We start from the raw sequence: 16615 nt of genomic DNA, 5'->3' as shown, positions 1-16615 counted from the left end.
GAAATCCCTGGACTATTTAAAAGTTAGTGTCTAATCTTATAACACTACTAAATATTTTATCACATCCTAAGAATAAGGGCATTCTCATACAAAATTATAACTCTGTTATCACACTGAAAATTGGAAATGTTAGTTGCTCAGTCATGTCCAACTCTGCGATGCCACGGACTGTAGCCCAATTCTTCGGCGCTCAGCCTTCTTCACAGTCCAACGCTCACATCCATACATGACCACTGGAGAAACCATAGCCGTGACTAGATGGACCTTTGTTGGCAAAGTAACATCTCTGCTTTTGAATATGCTATCTAGGTTGGTCATAGCTTTCCTTCCAAGGAGTAAGCATCTTTTAATTTCATGGCTGCAGTCACCATCTGCAGTGATTTTGGAGCCCAAAAAAATAAAGTCTGACACTGTTTCCACTGTGTCCCCATCTATTTCCCATGAAGTGATGGGACCAGATGCCATGATCTTAGTTTTCTGAATGTTGAGCTTTAAGCCAACTTTTTCACTCTCCTCTTTCACTTTCATCAAGAGGCTTTTTAGTTCCTCTTCACTTTCTGCCATAAGGGTGGTGTCAACTGCATATCTGAGGTTATTGATATTTCTCCCAGTAATCTTGATTCCAGCTTGTGCTTCTTCCAGCCCAGCTGGATGTACTCTGCATATAAGTTAAATAAGCCGGGTGACAATATACAGCCTTGATGTACTTCTTTTCCTAAAGATGAGCTAAATTCAGATTAAACACGTTTGGTAAGACTACTTCATAGATGATATTGTGATACTGTATCATATCAGGAAGTCCCTGCTGTTAGTGATGCTAAGTTTGGAAGCTGGCAGACTCTCCATCGTAATGGAAATGGAGTAAGCTCTCCATGCTTTCTTTAATAATGAGTATATAATCTGCAGGGTAATACTTTGTCATGAAAAACATTTGATTTCTCATTGTGCAAGGCAGCTTCTGAAATGACCCCAGTGATCCCCGTTCCTGGCATTGCACACACTTGTGTAATCTCCCTTTGAATGTGCACCATGTTTATTGACTCTTTTCTAACAGGTAGAATACGATGGAAGTGGTGGGATTGTCACTCCTGATACGAGGTTGTAGAAAGCCTCGCTTCTGGCTCTGTTTCTGCCTCTCTCTTGGGTCACTCGTGCTGCTGGCAGCAAGATGCTGTCATTAGCAGCCCTAGGGAATGAGCCTCATTGTTTGGCAAAACTGAGTCCCTTGGTCCAGCAGTCCTCAACAGCCTGCCAGCTGGCACACGAGTGGGCTTGGGAGTGGACCGTGTACCCCTAGTTGTGTCCTGAAATGACTGTGGACAGTCTTAACTGATTTCAGGAGAGCCCTACTCCAGGACGTGACCCTCAGACACAGAGTCCATTATGGTTTCTTGGTTTCAGCCACTAATGGGGTAATTTGTTACAACCCAAATATGTAACTGATACACCCAATGACCTTTAATCTCATTGATTTAACCTCAAGGAATGATTCTTGCTTTGCCTGAGACATCTGTTACATTTGGAGTTACCAAATGGTGATGTTCTCAGACTTTCATTCTTTCTAAATTTATTAGCTGACGTTCTTTTAAAATTATTTATTTATGTATTATTTGGCTGTGCTGGGTCTTTGGTGCTGAGCAAAGGCTTTCTCTAGTTGCAGTGGGAACGGGGCGGGGGACGGCAGGGCTACTCTCCCTTGTGGTGTGCAGACTTCTCATTGCAGTGGCTTCTCGTTGCAGAGCACAGGTTTTAGGCTTGTGGGCTCAGTAGATGTGGTGCACGGGCTTAGTTGCCCTATGGCATGTGGGATCTTCTCGGACTAGGGATCAAACCCATGTCCCCTGCATCAGCAGGCAGATTCTTATCCACTGTACCATCAGGGAAGTCTAGAAACAGATTTTTGTTTTCAGGCATGTTACGTAACAGAGAAACGTTTATTTAAGGAAATGTAAATATCAATAACCTCAGATATGCAGATGACACCACCCTTATGGCAGAAAGTGAAGAGGAACTAAAAAGCCTCTTGGTGAAAGTGAAAGAGTAAAAAGTTGGCTTAAAGCTCAACATTGAGAAAACTAAGATCATGGCATCCAGTCCCATCACTTCATGGGAAATAGATGGGGACACAGTGGAAACAGTGTCAGACTTTATTTTTTTGGGCTCCAAAATCACTGCAGATGGTGATTGCAGCCATGAAATTAAAAGACGCTTACTCCTTGGAAGGAAAGCTATGACCAACCTAGACAGCATATTCAAAAGCATAGACATTACTTTGCCAACAAAGGTCCATCTAGTCAAGGCTACGGTTTTTCCAGTGGTCATGTATAGATGTGAGAGTTGGACTGTGAAGAAAGCTGAGTGCCGAAGAATTGATGCTTTTGAACTGTGGTGTTGGAAAAGACTCTTGAGAGTCCCTTGGACTGCAAGGTGATCCAACCAGTCCATTCTAAAGGAGATCAGTCCTTGGTGTTCTTTGGAAGGACTGATGCTAAAGCTCCAATTTTGGCTACCTCATTCGAAGAGTTGACTCATTGGAAAAGACTCTGATGCTGGGAGGGATTGGGGGCAGGAGGAAAAGGGAATGACAGAGGATGAGATGGCTGGATGGCATCACTGACTCGATGGACATGAGTTTGGGTGAACTCCGGGAGTTGGTGATGGACAGGGAGGCCTGGCGTGGTGCGATTCATGGGGTCACAAAGAGTCGGACACGACTGAGCGACTGAACTGAACTGAACTGAAGTATTAAAACATCATGTGAAAGAAGGCAAAATGAAGATAGTCTACCTTAATGTTTTTCATTAGTCTGCCTTAATGTTTTCTCAAACCTTGGTGTTTTTACCAATCACTTGGGAAACTTGCCATAAGGAAGATGCTGATTCAGTAGGTTTGGGGCCTGCGATTCTGCATTTCCAACAAGCTCCCAGGTGATGACCGACAATCATGATGGCCCACAGACACCACTTGGAGTAGCAGGGATCTAGGACATCTGTTAGTTACTGAATACTTTCAGTTGTTCTATACTTTATTTTTGGACAATGCAATTCAGTTCAATTCACAATCCTACATTATGCAGATAGACCTTTAGTCCCCCAAACTAGAAAGGTAAACTTGACATTTTTAATTGTAAGTAGAAAAATATTAGGAATGGACCTTTAACCATGCCCTCCTCCAGGGGATCTTCCTGACCCAGGGATCGAACCAGTGTCTCCTGCATCTCTTGCTGGGCCTTTAAGCCAAAGATAAATCAGGGTTCTTGTAAAACAGTCTGGAAAGCCAAAGTTCATTGCCTCGTATAATCAACACCTTTAAAATAGCAAGGAGTACCAAACTTTATTTAACAAGTACATTTTGGAACTTCCCTGCTGTTTCGGTGGCTAAGACTCTGCACTCCTAATGCAAGCAGCTGGGGTTTGAGCGCTGGTCAGGGCACTACAGGGGCTTCCCAGGTGGCTCAGTGGTAAAGACCCTGCCTGCCAATGTAGGAGACACCGGTTCGATTCCTGGGAGGGGAAGACCCCGCCTGGAGGAGGAAATGGCAACCCACTCCAGTATTCTTGCCATGGACAGAAGAACTTGGCAGGCCGCATGCAGTCCGTAGGGTTGCAAGGAGTCGGACACGACTGAGCAACTGTGTACCCACTCAAACAAGGAACTGGATCCCACATCCTGCAACTAAGACCTGGCCCAGACAGATAAATAAATATTAAATAAACAAACAAACCTTAGAGATAGTTTGAAATTGAGTCAAGGGACCTGGGATCACCAAACTACTACAAAGAAATTGTTTTTAAAATCATTTGTCTCCAGTGTTGGGGGGCAACAGTGATTAGGAAACGCATTGGCAAGGGTAGAGCTTCTGGGCTGCTGGTGATGTTCTATTTCCGGGCCTGAATGAAGGCTACATGGCTGTGTTCATTTCGTAATAACTGTATTTACAATTGAGTTCTTTTGGACAGTTGCATTCACCTGTGTAACTACCAACCCAATCAAGAAGACAACATTTCCATCACCCCTGAAAGCTTCTTTGTGTTCCTTTCCTGTCAACCGAGCAATCTGTTACCTCCACCCACTCCCCCAACAGTGGCTGCCTCTTTCATGATTTTGATTCATCAGAACTTATTTTCACTGTTCTGGAACTTCACATAAATGGTCATAGAGCATATACTCCCTGTATATCTAGTTTCTTCTGTTCAAAATTTTTGATATTCAATTTACAATTGCAGGCATCAAAGACTGTTTCTTTTTATTTCTGAGTAGTATTGCACTGTATGAATATAGCACAATTCATTTCTTTCATTCTATTGATGCATATTTGGATTATTCCAAGTTTTGACTATTACGGATAACGCTTCTATGAACATCCTTGGACAAGTCTTTTTTTAAAAAAAATAACTTCATTTATTTCTTTTTGGCTGTGCTGGGTCTTTGTGCTGAGTGGGCTTTTCTAGTTTCAGCAAGTGGAAGCCGCTCTCTAGCTGCGGTGCTCAGACTTCTCTTGCTGCAGAGCGCGGGCTCTCGGGCACTTGGACTTGAGTAGCTGCGGCTCCTGGACTCTAGAGCACAGGCTCGGTAGTTATGGCGCACGGGCTTAGTTGCTTTGCTGCATGTGCAGGGATCGAACTCATGTCTCCCACACTGGCAGGTGGATTCTTTACCACTGAGCCACCAGGGAACCCCTGCACAAGTCTCTGTAGACGTGTTTTAATATCTCTTAGGCAGATGCATAGGTGTGAAATTGTTGGGCATTTAACATTCAAAGAAACTACCGAACAGGTTTTAAAAGTGGATATATCAATTTATAGTCATAGTAGTAATATATGAGGGTTCCAAAGGCTCCCTATTATCACCAACATTTAAATTGTCGACCTTTTTAAAAAAATTTTTAATTGAAGGATAATTGCCCTACATACAATGTTTTTGTTGGTTAGTATTGTTGATCCTTATTTTTAATATTATTGATCTTAAGTTTAGTCATTCTAGTGGGTGTGCAATGTTTTCTCATTCTGACTTTAATTTGCATTCATCTGATGATGAACAACACTGAAGGTTGAACAGCTTTTTATATGTTTATTGAATATAATATAATATATATTACAGATAGTTTTTCCTAGTCTCTGACTTGCATTTTTATTTTGTTTTTCACTGCTTTTTGATGGGCAAAGCTGTAATCTTCTTGTTGTTGTTGTTTTTACCAAAAAAAACCATTTTATTTTTACTTATTGAGCACACAGAGTAGTCAAATTCGGAGACCTGAAGTAGAATGGTAGTTACCAGGGATTTTAGGAAGGAAGACAGAGACATTATGAATGGGTACAAAGTTGCAGTTTTGCAAGATATAAACAGTTGGATGGTAGTGATGGTGGCAAAACAAGGTGAATATACTTAATCCCAAAGCAATTAAAAATTTTAAAATTGTTAAAATGGTAACCTTTATGTAAAGTATGTTTTATAGACATTAAAATTTTTTTTAATTGTTTTTTTTCCCAGCTGGTGTTAGTGCAGGAGAGAAAGCAATCATGATTACTAATAACTTAGTTCTCTCTGGTGTACCTGAAAGACACACAAGGAAGGTACAGAAGAGATATTGGGGCCCAGAGCCCCACTTAGTTTAACGTCTCTATCCTGGAGTACTTCCATTAGGCCCTCGTCAGTTAATCAGAAAAGAAAGACAGTTTGACTAAGAGTTATTCTTTTGTGTGTTATTCACTGATTCATGTACTAATACTAAAGATTTAATTCACTAGGTTATGGTAACACATGGCAGGCAAACTAGCAGCAGGAGCAGACTGGTTTTTAAATAAAAGTTCTCTAACCTTAACCCCTAACTTAACTTTAAAAAAATCTAAGCACTTGATTTTGAATATTTAAATGTTGATCTGTCATATATAAACACTTTTGTACAGCATAAACTACTATATTATTTCAAGGAATGTGTAAGCATGTATGAATACCATGTTTTGAGGATCTTGGGGTTTTGTACAGTACAAGGTATGTTTGTTTAAATATTTTAATTTAGAACTCTTCTTTGTAACTTCTTAGTAAAGACAATTATAGAATCCTTAATTGATTTTTGGAAAAGATGCAAAAGAAGAAATATGAGTAACCCTCTTATTAAGAAGTTATGAAAATAATTTTGCTCCCTAGTTGATGAAGTGTTGATTAGGTGAGAGGTCAATGTATCTGTGAATGTGCCTGATTTGCCCATGTAAGACCATCAGAAATGCTGTTCTCTAGCTGCCGTCTATGGAGTTGCACAGAGTTGGACACGACTGGAGCGACAGCAGCAGGACCTCATCTTTGTCTAAGATATCCTGCTCAACCTACATATCATTTAGTACTGAAAATACTGTAATACTCTTCAGAACCTTGGAAAAGAAGCCACAGTAAACACTGCAAGTTTTCTTTGTAGAAACTGCTCATGGTTTCGAATAAGTGGATGCCTCATTTTTCATAAATTCTAAATGAAAAGCCAACAGTTACTCAATATTTGTGTTTTAGTCACAGTGTAAACAATTATTGATCTAATCAACAAGTATTTATTGAAGCATCCTATGTCCTATGAAATTTAGATCATTCCATTCTCCCAGAATCCAATGAAATGCTATTATCCCCAATTTCCAGACAGGGAAAAGTTCTGACAGAAAAGTTGCACGACTAATGAATATTAAAACGGGACTTCCACTCTAGACTTCAAACCCACAGCTCTAAACCATCAAACCTGGAATAAACGCTTGCTGATTCTGTTAGTTAAACCAGTAGACCCCCAGAAGCCTCGCGATATTACTGGAACTACTGATCCCAACATGCACAGCGGCTCCTGTGAGGCAGCCTAAGCCGCAGAGTCCGCGGGGTCCCGGCATGCCTCGAGGCGCGAAAGGCAACCTGGGAGTCGTAGTTCTCCTGGGCACCTACCGGTATTGCCAGCGCGGCGGTGGCGGATCACTTGGTTCCAGTTTGTAGGTCCTGTGAGGGCGAGCTGAGGCGGAGAAAGGGCGTGGAACTGGAACCGGGTGAGTCAGGCACTGTCTACGCGATAAAGGGAGGCGGCACCGCGGAGCAGGGCTGACTTAAATCAGCGCGGCAGTCTTTTCAGGGACACAGCGGTCTCGGCGTCAGCGAAAAGAGAGCGAGGAGGCGCCAGAGCCTGGTTCTCGTCCTTCGCTCCCCGCCGCCCTCTCCACTATGCAGTCCCGGGAAGAAGCTCCGCGCTCTCGCCGCCTCGCCAGTCCCCGCGGCGGGAGGCGTCCCAAGAGGATTTCCAAGCCCTCAGTTTCGGCTTTTTTCACGGGCCCGGAGGAGCTGAAGGACACGGGCCATTCTGCAGCCCTGCTGGCCCAGCTCAAGTCCTTTTACGACGCGCGGCTGCTCTGCGATGTGACCATCGAGGTGGTCACCCCCGGCAGCGGGCCCGGCACGGGCCGCCTTTTTTCCTGCAACCGTAACGTGCTGGCGGCCGCGTGTCCCTACTTCAAGAGTATGTTCACCGGCGGCATGTACGAGAGCCATCAGACGAACGTGACCATGCACGACGTGGACGCCGAGTCCTTCGAGGTGCTGGTCGATTACTGCTACACCGGTCGCGTGTCATTAAGTGAGGCCAACGTGCAGCGCCTTTACGCGGCCTCCGACATGCTGCAGCTGGAGTACGTGCGGGAAGCCTGTGCCTCCTTCCTAGCCCGCCGCCTTGACCTGACCAACTGCACGGCCATCCTCAAGTTCGCCGACGCCTTCGACCATCACAAGCTGCGATCACAGGCCCAGTCCTTTATAGCCCACAACTTCAAGCAGCTCAGCCGCATGGGTTCGATTCGGGAAGAGTCCCTGGCAGATCTGACCCTGGCCCAGCTGCTAGCTGTCCTGCGCTTGGACAGTCTAGACATCGAGAGTGAGCGGACTGTGTGTCACGTGGCGGTGCAGTGGTTGGAGGCGGCTCCCAAGGAGCGGGGTCCCAGCGCTGCAGAAGTCTTCAAGTGTGTCCGCTGGACCCACTTCACTGACGAAGATCGGGGCTACCTGGAAGAACTGCTGACCAAGCCCATTGTGAAGAAGTACTGTCTGGACCTTGTTGAAGGGGCCCTGCAGATGCGGTATGGTGACATGTTGAGCAAGTCTCTGGTGCCCAAGCCAGAGAGCAGCAGCAGTAGCTCTGTTGTGTCCATAGCAGAAAATCCACCCCAGAGGCTGGGTATGTGTGCCAAGGAGATGGTGATCTTCTTTGGCCATCCCAGAGATCCCTTTCTGTGCTATGACCCATACTCGGGGGACATTTACACAATGCCATCGCCTTTGACCAGTTTGGCCCACACTAAGACTGTCACCTCTTCAGCTGTCTGTGTCTCTCCAGACCATGACATCTATCTAGCTGCCCAGCCCAGGAAGGATCTCTGGGTGTATAAACCAGCCCAGAATAGTTGGCAGCAACTTGCTGACCGCCTGCTCTGCCGGGAGGGCATGGATGTGGCATATCTCAATGGCTACATCTACATCCTGGGTGGGCGTGACCCCATTACTGGAGTGAAATTAAAGGAAGTGGAGTGCTACAGTGTTCAGAGGAACCAGTGGGCCTTAGTGGCTCCTGTACCACATTCCTTCTATTCCTTTGAACTCATAGTGGTTCAGAACTATCTTTATGCTGTGAACAGTAAGCGCATGCTCTGCTATGATCCTAGCCATAATATGTGGCTGAACTGTGCTTCACTTAAACGGAGTGACTTTCAGGAAGCCTGTGTCTTCAATGATGAGATCTATTGCATCTGTGACATCCCAGTCATGAAGGTGTATAACCCAGCCAGGGGAGAATGGAGGCGTATTAGTAATATTCCCCTGGACTCAGAGACCCACAACTACCAGATTGTCAATCATGGCCAAAAGTTGCTCCTCATCACTTCCACAACCCCTCAATGGAAAAAAAACCGGGTAACTGTGTATGAATATGATACAAGGGAAGACCAGTGGATTAATATAGGGACCATGTTAGGGCTTCTGCAGTTTGACTCTGGCTTTATTTGCCTCTGTGCTCGTGTTTATCCTTCCTGCCTTGAACCTGGTCAGAGTTTCATCACTGAGGAAGATGATGCACGGAGTGAGTCTAGTACTGAATGGGACTTAGATGGGTTCAGTGAACTGGACTCTGAGTCAGGAAGTTCAAGTTCTTTTTCTGATGATGAAGTCTGGGTACAGGTAGCCCCTCAGCGAAATGCACAGGATCAGCAGGGTTCTTTGTAAATATTTTGAAATACTAAGATGTTTCTATTGCTATGAATATATCTTAAAAAGATGTCCTTTCCTTTTCTGGGGAAAAAAGAAAACTTTGATTAGGATTGCATATTTGGTTTAGAAAGGGTAATGTTTGAATTGCTAATGTAATGTTACAAAATGTAAACAGTCCATGAAATAAGCTATATAATAATTTACTGTGCTGAAAGTGGAGATTAAAATATGCAAAAAAAAAATGAACCATGTAATTGATGAGAATGCTTGCTGGTTTTTTTCCGTGTTCAAGAATTTGTTGCACTAGTGAATTGTTTTCATTAATTACATGGTTTATATTTTGATTATCTAATTTAGTCTTCTGTTCATTTTAAAATTCTGTTTAGTGTTGTGGGGGGAAGTTAGCTTTTTCATTTTTGTGTAGAAAATTGGACTAGAAATTGTTGGCAGGTTTCGAAGATTTATATCTTCCCTCTGAATAATGAAAGTAGTAGATTTCCCAAATTCTCACATAGTTTTTAGTATTCTAAGTTTAATATAGTTTGTTAAAATTTGGTTTGGTTTTCTTCTCTTCTGCAAAGAAAAACAATTGGACATATAATTAAGGTTATCAAAGAGTGATTTCATTTTGATAATGGACAGAATGGTCTTAAGCACTCACAAAAAGTAAGGGAAAAAAAATCAGGATTCCCCTGTCTTACAAAAAATTTTCCTTTTTATTTTTGGAATATAAAATGTGTACTTGCTAAATGTGACCATTTTTCTGTCTTAAAAAGCATCCATTCTAGTAGTACCACTATTTAGACCCTTCTAAACCAAAAACAATAGATAACTTGCCGTATTTTTTCATTTATACCTGATACATGTTACACTGAATCAGAGGAGCAGTTGTTTTTTCACTGGACTGTGATTGGGTAATGTAAAGTTTTAATCCATTGGTCATGCCTTGTCTTAAAACGTTTATATGCTTTCCTACAACATTTTGGCTGTATAGTTTTGGTGTTTGTCTTAGAGAATTCTTTGGCAGGAAGTGATTTTTGTGAGGTGATATGGCTTTGAAGATGTGTATAAGCTAAAAACAGTATTTTATTGAGATCAGTAGTAGTTATTGTGTCTATCAACTCTAAAATCAAGTGCCAGAGAGAACTTTAAAATTTTAAGCTGTGTATAAAATTGTTTTATGTAGCATTGAAATTTTCTGTCAGTTTTGTAAGTCACTGTAAATGATTATCAGCTTGAAGTTATTTTTATATTAAAAGTTGACAAATAACATAAGTGGATGATGACATTTGGGGCCAAAAGTGAGAATATGTTTCCTCTAAAATACTTCCCTAAGCAGTGGTGTACCTGGTTATTTTATTTATTTGTTTCTCTCCTATATTTCTCTGTGAACCATGCTCCAGTCTGATTTTTGGTTTTTTTTTTTTTTTTATCACCATAATAAGGGAAGATGTAGAAATAGAGACTTAAGTTGCACAAATTTGATACTGTTAAATACGAGAACATATGGGTACTTACTTTTTGAGGGTCTGTTAATACATACGGTTGTCACAATACATAAACATGATAAATAGTGTATATGTACAAATGCTTGTGGTCTATACATTTTTTTATACTCACTTAGTTTATCTTCTTGAATCGTTGTTCAGCAACATACTAATTCCTCGTCTATACTTATTCTCTAGTGACCAAGTGCTGACATTTCTTTTTACCCAGGCAGAGTACTGAGGAGTGTATTCTGGAGAACAGAATTTTGAAACTAAGCAAAGGGAGGGAGAGAGAAAATGGTTTAAAAAAGCCAAACACACAAATAATGTTTTCTTAGCCATTTCGATGGGCCACTGGAAGAATCTGCAGGAGGTTCCTGTCTAATATTATTTAGTGAAATAAGATTCTTACTCCAGCAGCGTATGTTCCTTCAAAACAGCAAACAGTGCTAGTTTTTGTTCCATAGAGGGACGTCAACAAGCACTGCTCCTAACGTGGAAAGCTCTATCTTAATTGTATTTTTTGGCCCACTTTTCTTCACCAGTAACTTCTTGTTGATAGTTTTTTGTTCTCTAAGATTGAAATAGAAACAAGCTGTTCACAACCACGTTATCCATCTACAGAATTAAGCTGTGCAACCAGTTGATAAGAGACATTCTCTCATGTGTCATTCTCATCCTCTGAGTTAGGTATAAGCTAATTAGTAGTAAAATATTGGTTTACAAAGAGCTTTTCTTAGAAAGGATTTTGGTTTCTTAATATGTTTGTGAATTAAGGATAGATGTTAACTTTTTTTTTTTTTTAATAGAAAGTGATTTGTACATGGTTAGTTACAAATAAAACTGGCACTAGAACCCCAGGCCTTCTGACCTCTTGATTGAGTTTGTGCTAAATGTACAAAACCCTTGCTTACATAGTGACACAAGCAGCAGAGCAGTGTTGAAATCCCTTCATCACAGGAAAGCTCCTTTGTCTCAGTTTCACAATTAATCGACACAGATTTTAGCAAATGCTTAATATAATGTCATTTGCAGGATTACTGTGTGTAAAACTTAAGAATGATCTTACTTATTTTTTGTATCTATCTGCCTGTAGTCTGAAAAACTCAGAGAACCCAAATTATTTCAACTAATTTAAATATTCAAATGGTTAGCATTGGTATTTTCAAAAGGACAAAAAAGGGACTAATTTAGTGAACAATTTGGGTTTAGGATTACAGTTAAATTATAATTTCCTTCTATATCCTCTAGTTGAGCAGTGGTGTGTGTGTGTGTGTGCTTTTTTTTTTTTTTAGCCTGTTTCATACCTGGATCTTACTGATAATCTGATGAAATCTTTTGACCCATTCCCTAGAAAAATGTACATGTTTATGTTTTCATAATTTCAAAGGTGTTAGACATTTCTGCAGTTCATTTGCACACCCAGGGTAAGAACACTGTAACAGTCCCAAGAACACTTCTACAAAAAAGGAATTAGCATTTTGCAAGAGACATATTGCTCAAATGTTTGTGAGGGGGGAAGGGCATTATTAAAATAGAGCTTAAAGAAATCATATGCATTTTCCACCTGAAAGGGATCTGAGTATCAGAACAAAGACAAAATTGACACTTGGTGAATTTCAAATTTCCTCATGATGTTATGCCTGAGAACAGTGAGTGAAGTAACTAAATGTAAGTGGCTTAAAGAAATGGGTCAGATGAGCTAATGTATATGAAACCTTTGACATGTGATATGATTATTGTCTAAAGTGAAAGAAAGTGAAGTCTCTTTGAGACCCCATGGACTGTAGCCTACCAGGCTCCTCCGTCTGTGGGATTTTCCAGGCAAGAATACTGCAGTGGGTTGCCATTTCCTTCTCCAAGGGATCTTCCCAACCCAGGGATCAAAGCCAAGTCTCCCTCATTGTAGGCAGACACTTTACCATCTGAGCCACCAAGGCAGTCCAGGGATTATTGTCCAGGAAGGCTGCATATATATTAGTCTTCAAAGTAAATTATAAGTTGCAGGTATTTCAAACTTGATATCACAGCTGTTTATTAGGTATCTAAATTACAAGAGTTCTTTATCTCACGATGACCAGGTAAACAGGTGCTTGGAAAGGGCGTCTACCCATAAGGAATTTATTTAAGGTATCATTTAAAAATACAAATTTGCTATTCACTGCTCATTAAACTAGAAACCAGTATTTTGCCTGATGTCATTTTCACCAATTTGTGCTGAAATGAGGAAAATAGATAAAACAATGGGCAAAGTGAAGTCGCTCAGTTGTGTCCGACTCTGCGGCCCCATGGACTGTAGCCCACCAGGCTCCTCCGTCCATGGGATTCTCCAGGCAAAAATACTGGAGTGGGGTGCCATTGCCTTCTCCAGGGGATCTTCCCGACCCAGGGATCAAACCCCGGTCTCCCGCATTGCGGGCAGATACTTTAACCTCTGAGCCACCAAGAAAGCCCAAACAATGGGTAAGTTGTAAACTAAAAGTGTTTAATTGATTTTTTTTTAATGTTCATGAATTGGAAATATAAAAAGTTTGCAGTTCTATGTCAGTCCCCTAAACTTGAAAGTTAACTTGTCTTTGAAATCCTAACATCTATCGCTTGCTTCTTAGTTGTTCTACTTTACTCAGTCCTCTCATTTGATCTCTCCAATATGTGCTTAAGAGTGTCAGCATCTTTTCATCATAATATTAAAAGAATAGAGCAGGAACGTGTAGGAAACAAAATTGTTTATATAAAATATGGCTAAGACTGAGCGACTTCACTTTCACTTTTCACTTTCATGCATTGGAGAAGGAAATGGCAACCCCCTCCAGGGTTCTTGCCTGGAGAATCCCAGGGACGGCGGAGCCTGGTGGGCTGCCGTCTATGGGGTCGCACAGAGTCGGACACGACTGAAGCGACTTAGCAGCAGCAGCAATTCTAAGAGCATTTATTGATAAACTGTTTTAGAACCATAGAGATTGATAAATGTATACAAACAAAAAATTTTAACAAAGCGAAACAAGATACAGTGTTCACAGAAGCTGCCAAGTCTTCCAGTACCAGATAGACAATACATTGTGTCAGTTCAGTTCAGTTCAGTCCCTCAGTGGTCCGACTCTTAGCAACCCCATGGGCTGCAGCACGCCAGGCCTCCCTGTCCATCACCAACTCCCAGGGTTTACCCAAACTCATGTCCATTGAGTTGGTGATGCCATCCAACATTTCATCCTCTGTCATCCCCTTCTCCTCCTGCCCCCAATCCCTCCCAGCATCAGAGTCTTTTTCAAATGAGTCAGTTCTTCGCATCAGGTGGCCAAAGGATTGTTGTGTGCTCCCTCCTTAACCTGGACCGTTTTGTCACCGAGGTCCGTTCTACCAGCTCCTGTTCTCACTTATTTAACCTTGTGAACTCAACACTGTCCAAGACACAGGGTGTAGGGAACAGTATTGTTGCAGACCATTCCCCTCCTTTTCTGAGGCATATTTTCTCAGAAAGTGTTCTACCCTGTGAGCAATCACCTCTCTATGACAGAATGAATCTTTTACATTTTCCAAAGCAATTTTAGCTGCTCAGAACCACTATATCTTCAGTTCAGTCACTCAGTTGTGTCCGACTCTTTGAGACCCCAAGGACTGCAGAACGCCAGGCCTCCCTGTCCATCACCAACTCCCAGAGCTTGCTCAAACTCGTGTCCATTGAGTCGGTGATGCCATCCAACCATCTCATTCTCTATTACCCCCTTCTCCTCCTGCCTTCAATCTTTCCCAGCGTCAGGGTCTTTTCAAGTGAGTCAGTTCTTCCCATCAGGTGGCCACAAAGTACTGGAGTTTCAGCTTCAGCATGAGTCCTTCCAATGAATATTCAGGACTGGTTTCTTTTAGGATGGACTGGTTTGATCTCCTTGCAGTCCAAGGGACTCTTAAGAGTTTTCTTTAACAACCCTGGGGGTGGGGAGAGGTGGCAAACTGTCCCTTAATTCTGGGGAAATTAGCAAATAGCAGTGGCTGTCACTTCAAGGCACAGCCTGATCTAGTCTCAGTATCCTTTTGGCTTTCCTTGTACAGAGAAGGTATCATGGGGCCATGTTTTCCTCTCACTTTATACTTTAGGGATCTGTGTATGGTTTGTTCAACAGAGACCCTATAGTTTTGAGGGTTTTTAAAGATTTTTTTTTATGTGGACCATATTTAAAGTCTTTATTGAATTTGTCACAATATTGTCTCTGTTTGACATTTTGGGGTTTGGGGCCTCAAGGCATGTGGGGTCTTAGCTCCCCAAAAAGTGATTGAACCTGCGCCCCCTGCATTGGAGGGCTGAGAATTTTTAAGTAGAGACTTGACAGTTGAATCTGTTTTGTCAAGAATCCTCTCCTGGAGGTGTTGACAGTGCAAGGCAGAGGGGCGAGACCAGTTAAAGGAAGGCAGATGGAGTCCAGACTGCGAGACTGAGGTAGGAGATGGATGGGCTCCTGGGCCAGACAGCGGGTGTTTGTCAAGTGGAGTAAAAGTCAAGCTTCATTCTCACGCAGACACTCCAAGGACAAAGCTAGTGGCAAGAGCTGAGCACTGCTGAAGTAGAGAGAGAAAGTGCCCACTCCGAGATCAAGGAAAACTTCCCTACCTGCACATGTGCAGAAAGGCTCCTTGGGGGTTGAAAAGGGAGAGAGCCCCACTCCATAACAAGTGTGCACAGGTACCCACTATCCATCTTAGCAAACAGTTGCTCATGCATCTTGGGTAGGGTCCAAGGATAAGTGAGGTACGGAGAAAGAAACTAGATAATTGGCCAAATGTAAACAAAGACCCGGAAGAACTGTCCCATATAAGTGAGGGAAGTTGCCTTCTGACTACTGCAGTCTTGGTTCAGGACTCCGCACTCCTCTCTGGGCTTGTATCTCTGCCTGGTTTCTGAATGACTCTGTTCCTTCTCACTCAGGATGCCTGCGTTCCTCTCCAGGTGTATATCTCTCCTTACTTTCTGGCTTGCTGTGCTCCTCCTCGTTAGAGAGGATGCCCATACCTTTTCTCTCTGGGTGTGTATTTCTTCCTAGCTTCTGTCTTAAATAAACTATTTCTCTGTGTACTCTCCCAGATGTTATGCTGTCTCTAATAATAAACTTTGTACCTATTACAGTTTTTGCCTCCTTGAAACATTCTTATTTGCAAATGGGGTAAAGAGCCAGGGCCACATTGCTTCTAGCTTCTAGCCTCTAGTCAGCTGGTGGCTAGGATTCCTCATTTGCATCCAGGCTTCCCAGGTGGCGCAGTGGTGAAGAATCTGCCTGCTAATGCAGGAGACACAAGAAACAAGGGTTCGATCCCTGGGTTGAGAAGATCCCCTGGAGTAGAAAATGGCAACCTACTCCAGTATTATTGCCTGGAAAATTCCATGGATAGTGGAGCCAGTCCTTGCAATTGCTGAGCAAAGCACACACACCCAACCCAGATTGAATTCCTGGGCAGGGAACTAAGATCTCTCTTCAGGACTGCTCGCGACTGTCTCCTAGCGCAATTGTGGGCTTGATGAGGAAGGGTCAGGCATACGAGAGACTGAGCTGGATCTGTATTTGTATGTTTAGAGGTGAGGGAGCTGAGAAAGGAAGTATGAAAGGACTCTGAGAAAGGAAGGACTGCAGGCTATTTCCTAAGCTTCCGGCTTGCCTTTCATGTGAGGGTACAGGCCAAACTCCTACACAAAAAAGGCCCTGAGATGTAAGGCAGAGACTCAGAAGTGAGCTATGAAGTGTCGGCAGGGTGGTTCTGACCCGCTGAGGTTCTTCATGAGCCTGGGTTCGCTCAGCACTGTCCCCACAGCTCCTAATGAGTGAGTTGTCTTCATTCTCATGGACAAAGCACACCCACCAGGGTTACATCTATGTTGCAGCCTGCAGGGATGGGCAAAGAGAGGAAATGGAGAGCGCAAAATTCCTTTT

The 16615-nt window shown here is 42.6% G+C and overlaps 1 protein-coding gene across 1 annotated transcript in view; it reads left to right on the top strand.

Moving 5' to 3' along the window:
• Positions 1 to 6905: 6905 nt before the first annotated feature.
• KBTBD7 (kelch repeat and BTB domain containing 7) overlaps positions 6906 to 16615 on the top strand; it is a 38760-nt gene continuing 29050 nt past the window's right edge. Inside the window, exon 1 of the mRNA XM_059892185.1 lies at positions 6906 to 16615. This exon is cut by the window's right edge and continues 26825 nt beyond it. Within this exon, the coding sequence (XP_059748168.1) occupies positions 7186 to 9228 (2043 nt within the window). The 5' untranslated portion in view covers positions 6906 to 7185 and the 3' untranslated portion in view covers positions 9229 to 16615.

Source organism: Bos taurus, chromosome 12 (genome assembly GCF_002263795.3).
Source record: "Bos taurus isolate L1 Dominette 01449 registration number 42190680 breed Hereford chromosome 12, ARS-UCD2.0, whole genome shotgun sequence".
NCBI classification, from domain to species: domain Eukaryota; kingdom Metazoa; phylum Chordata; class Mammalia; order Artiodactyla; family Bovidae; genus Bos; species Bos taurus.
The sequence above is the reverse complement of the archived record's forward strand: the minus strand, read 5'-3'. Positions and strand labels throughout refer to the sequence as shown.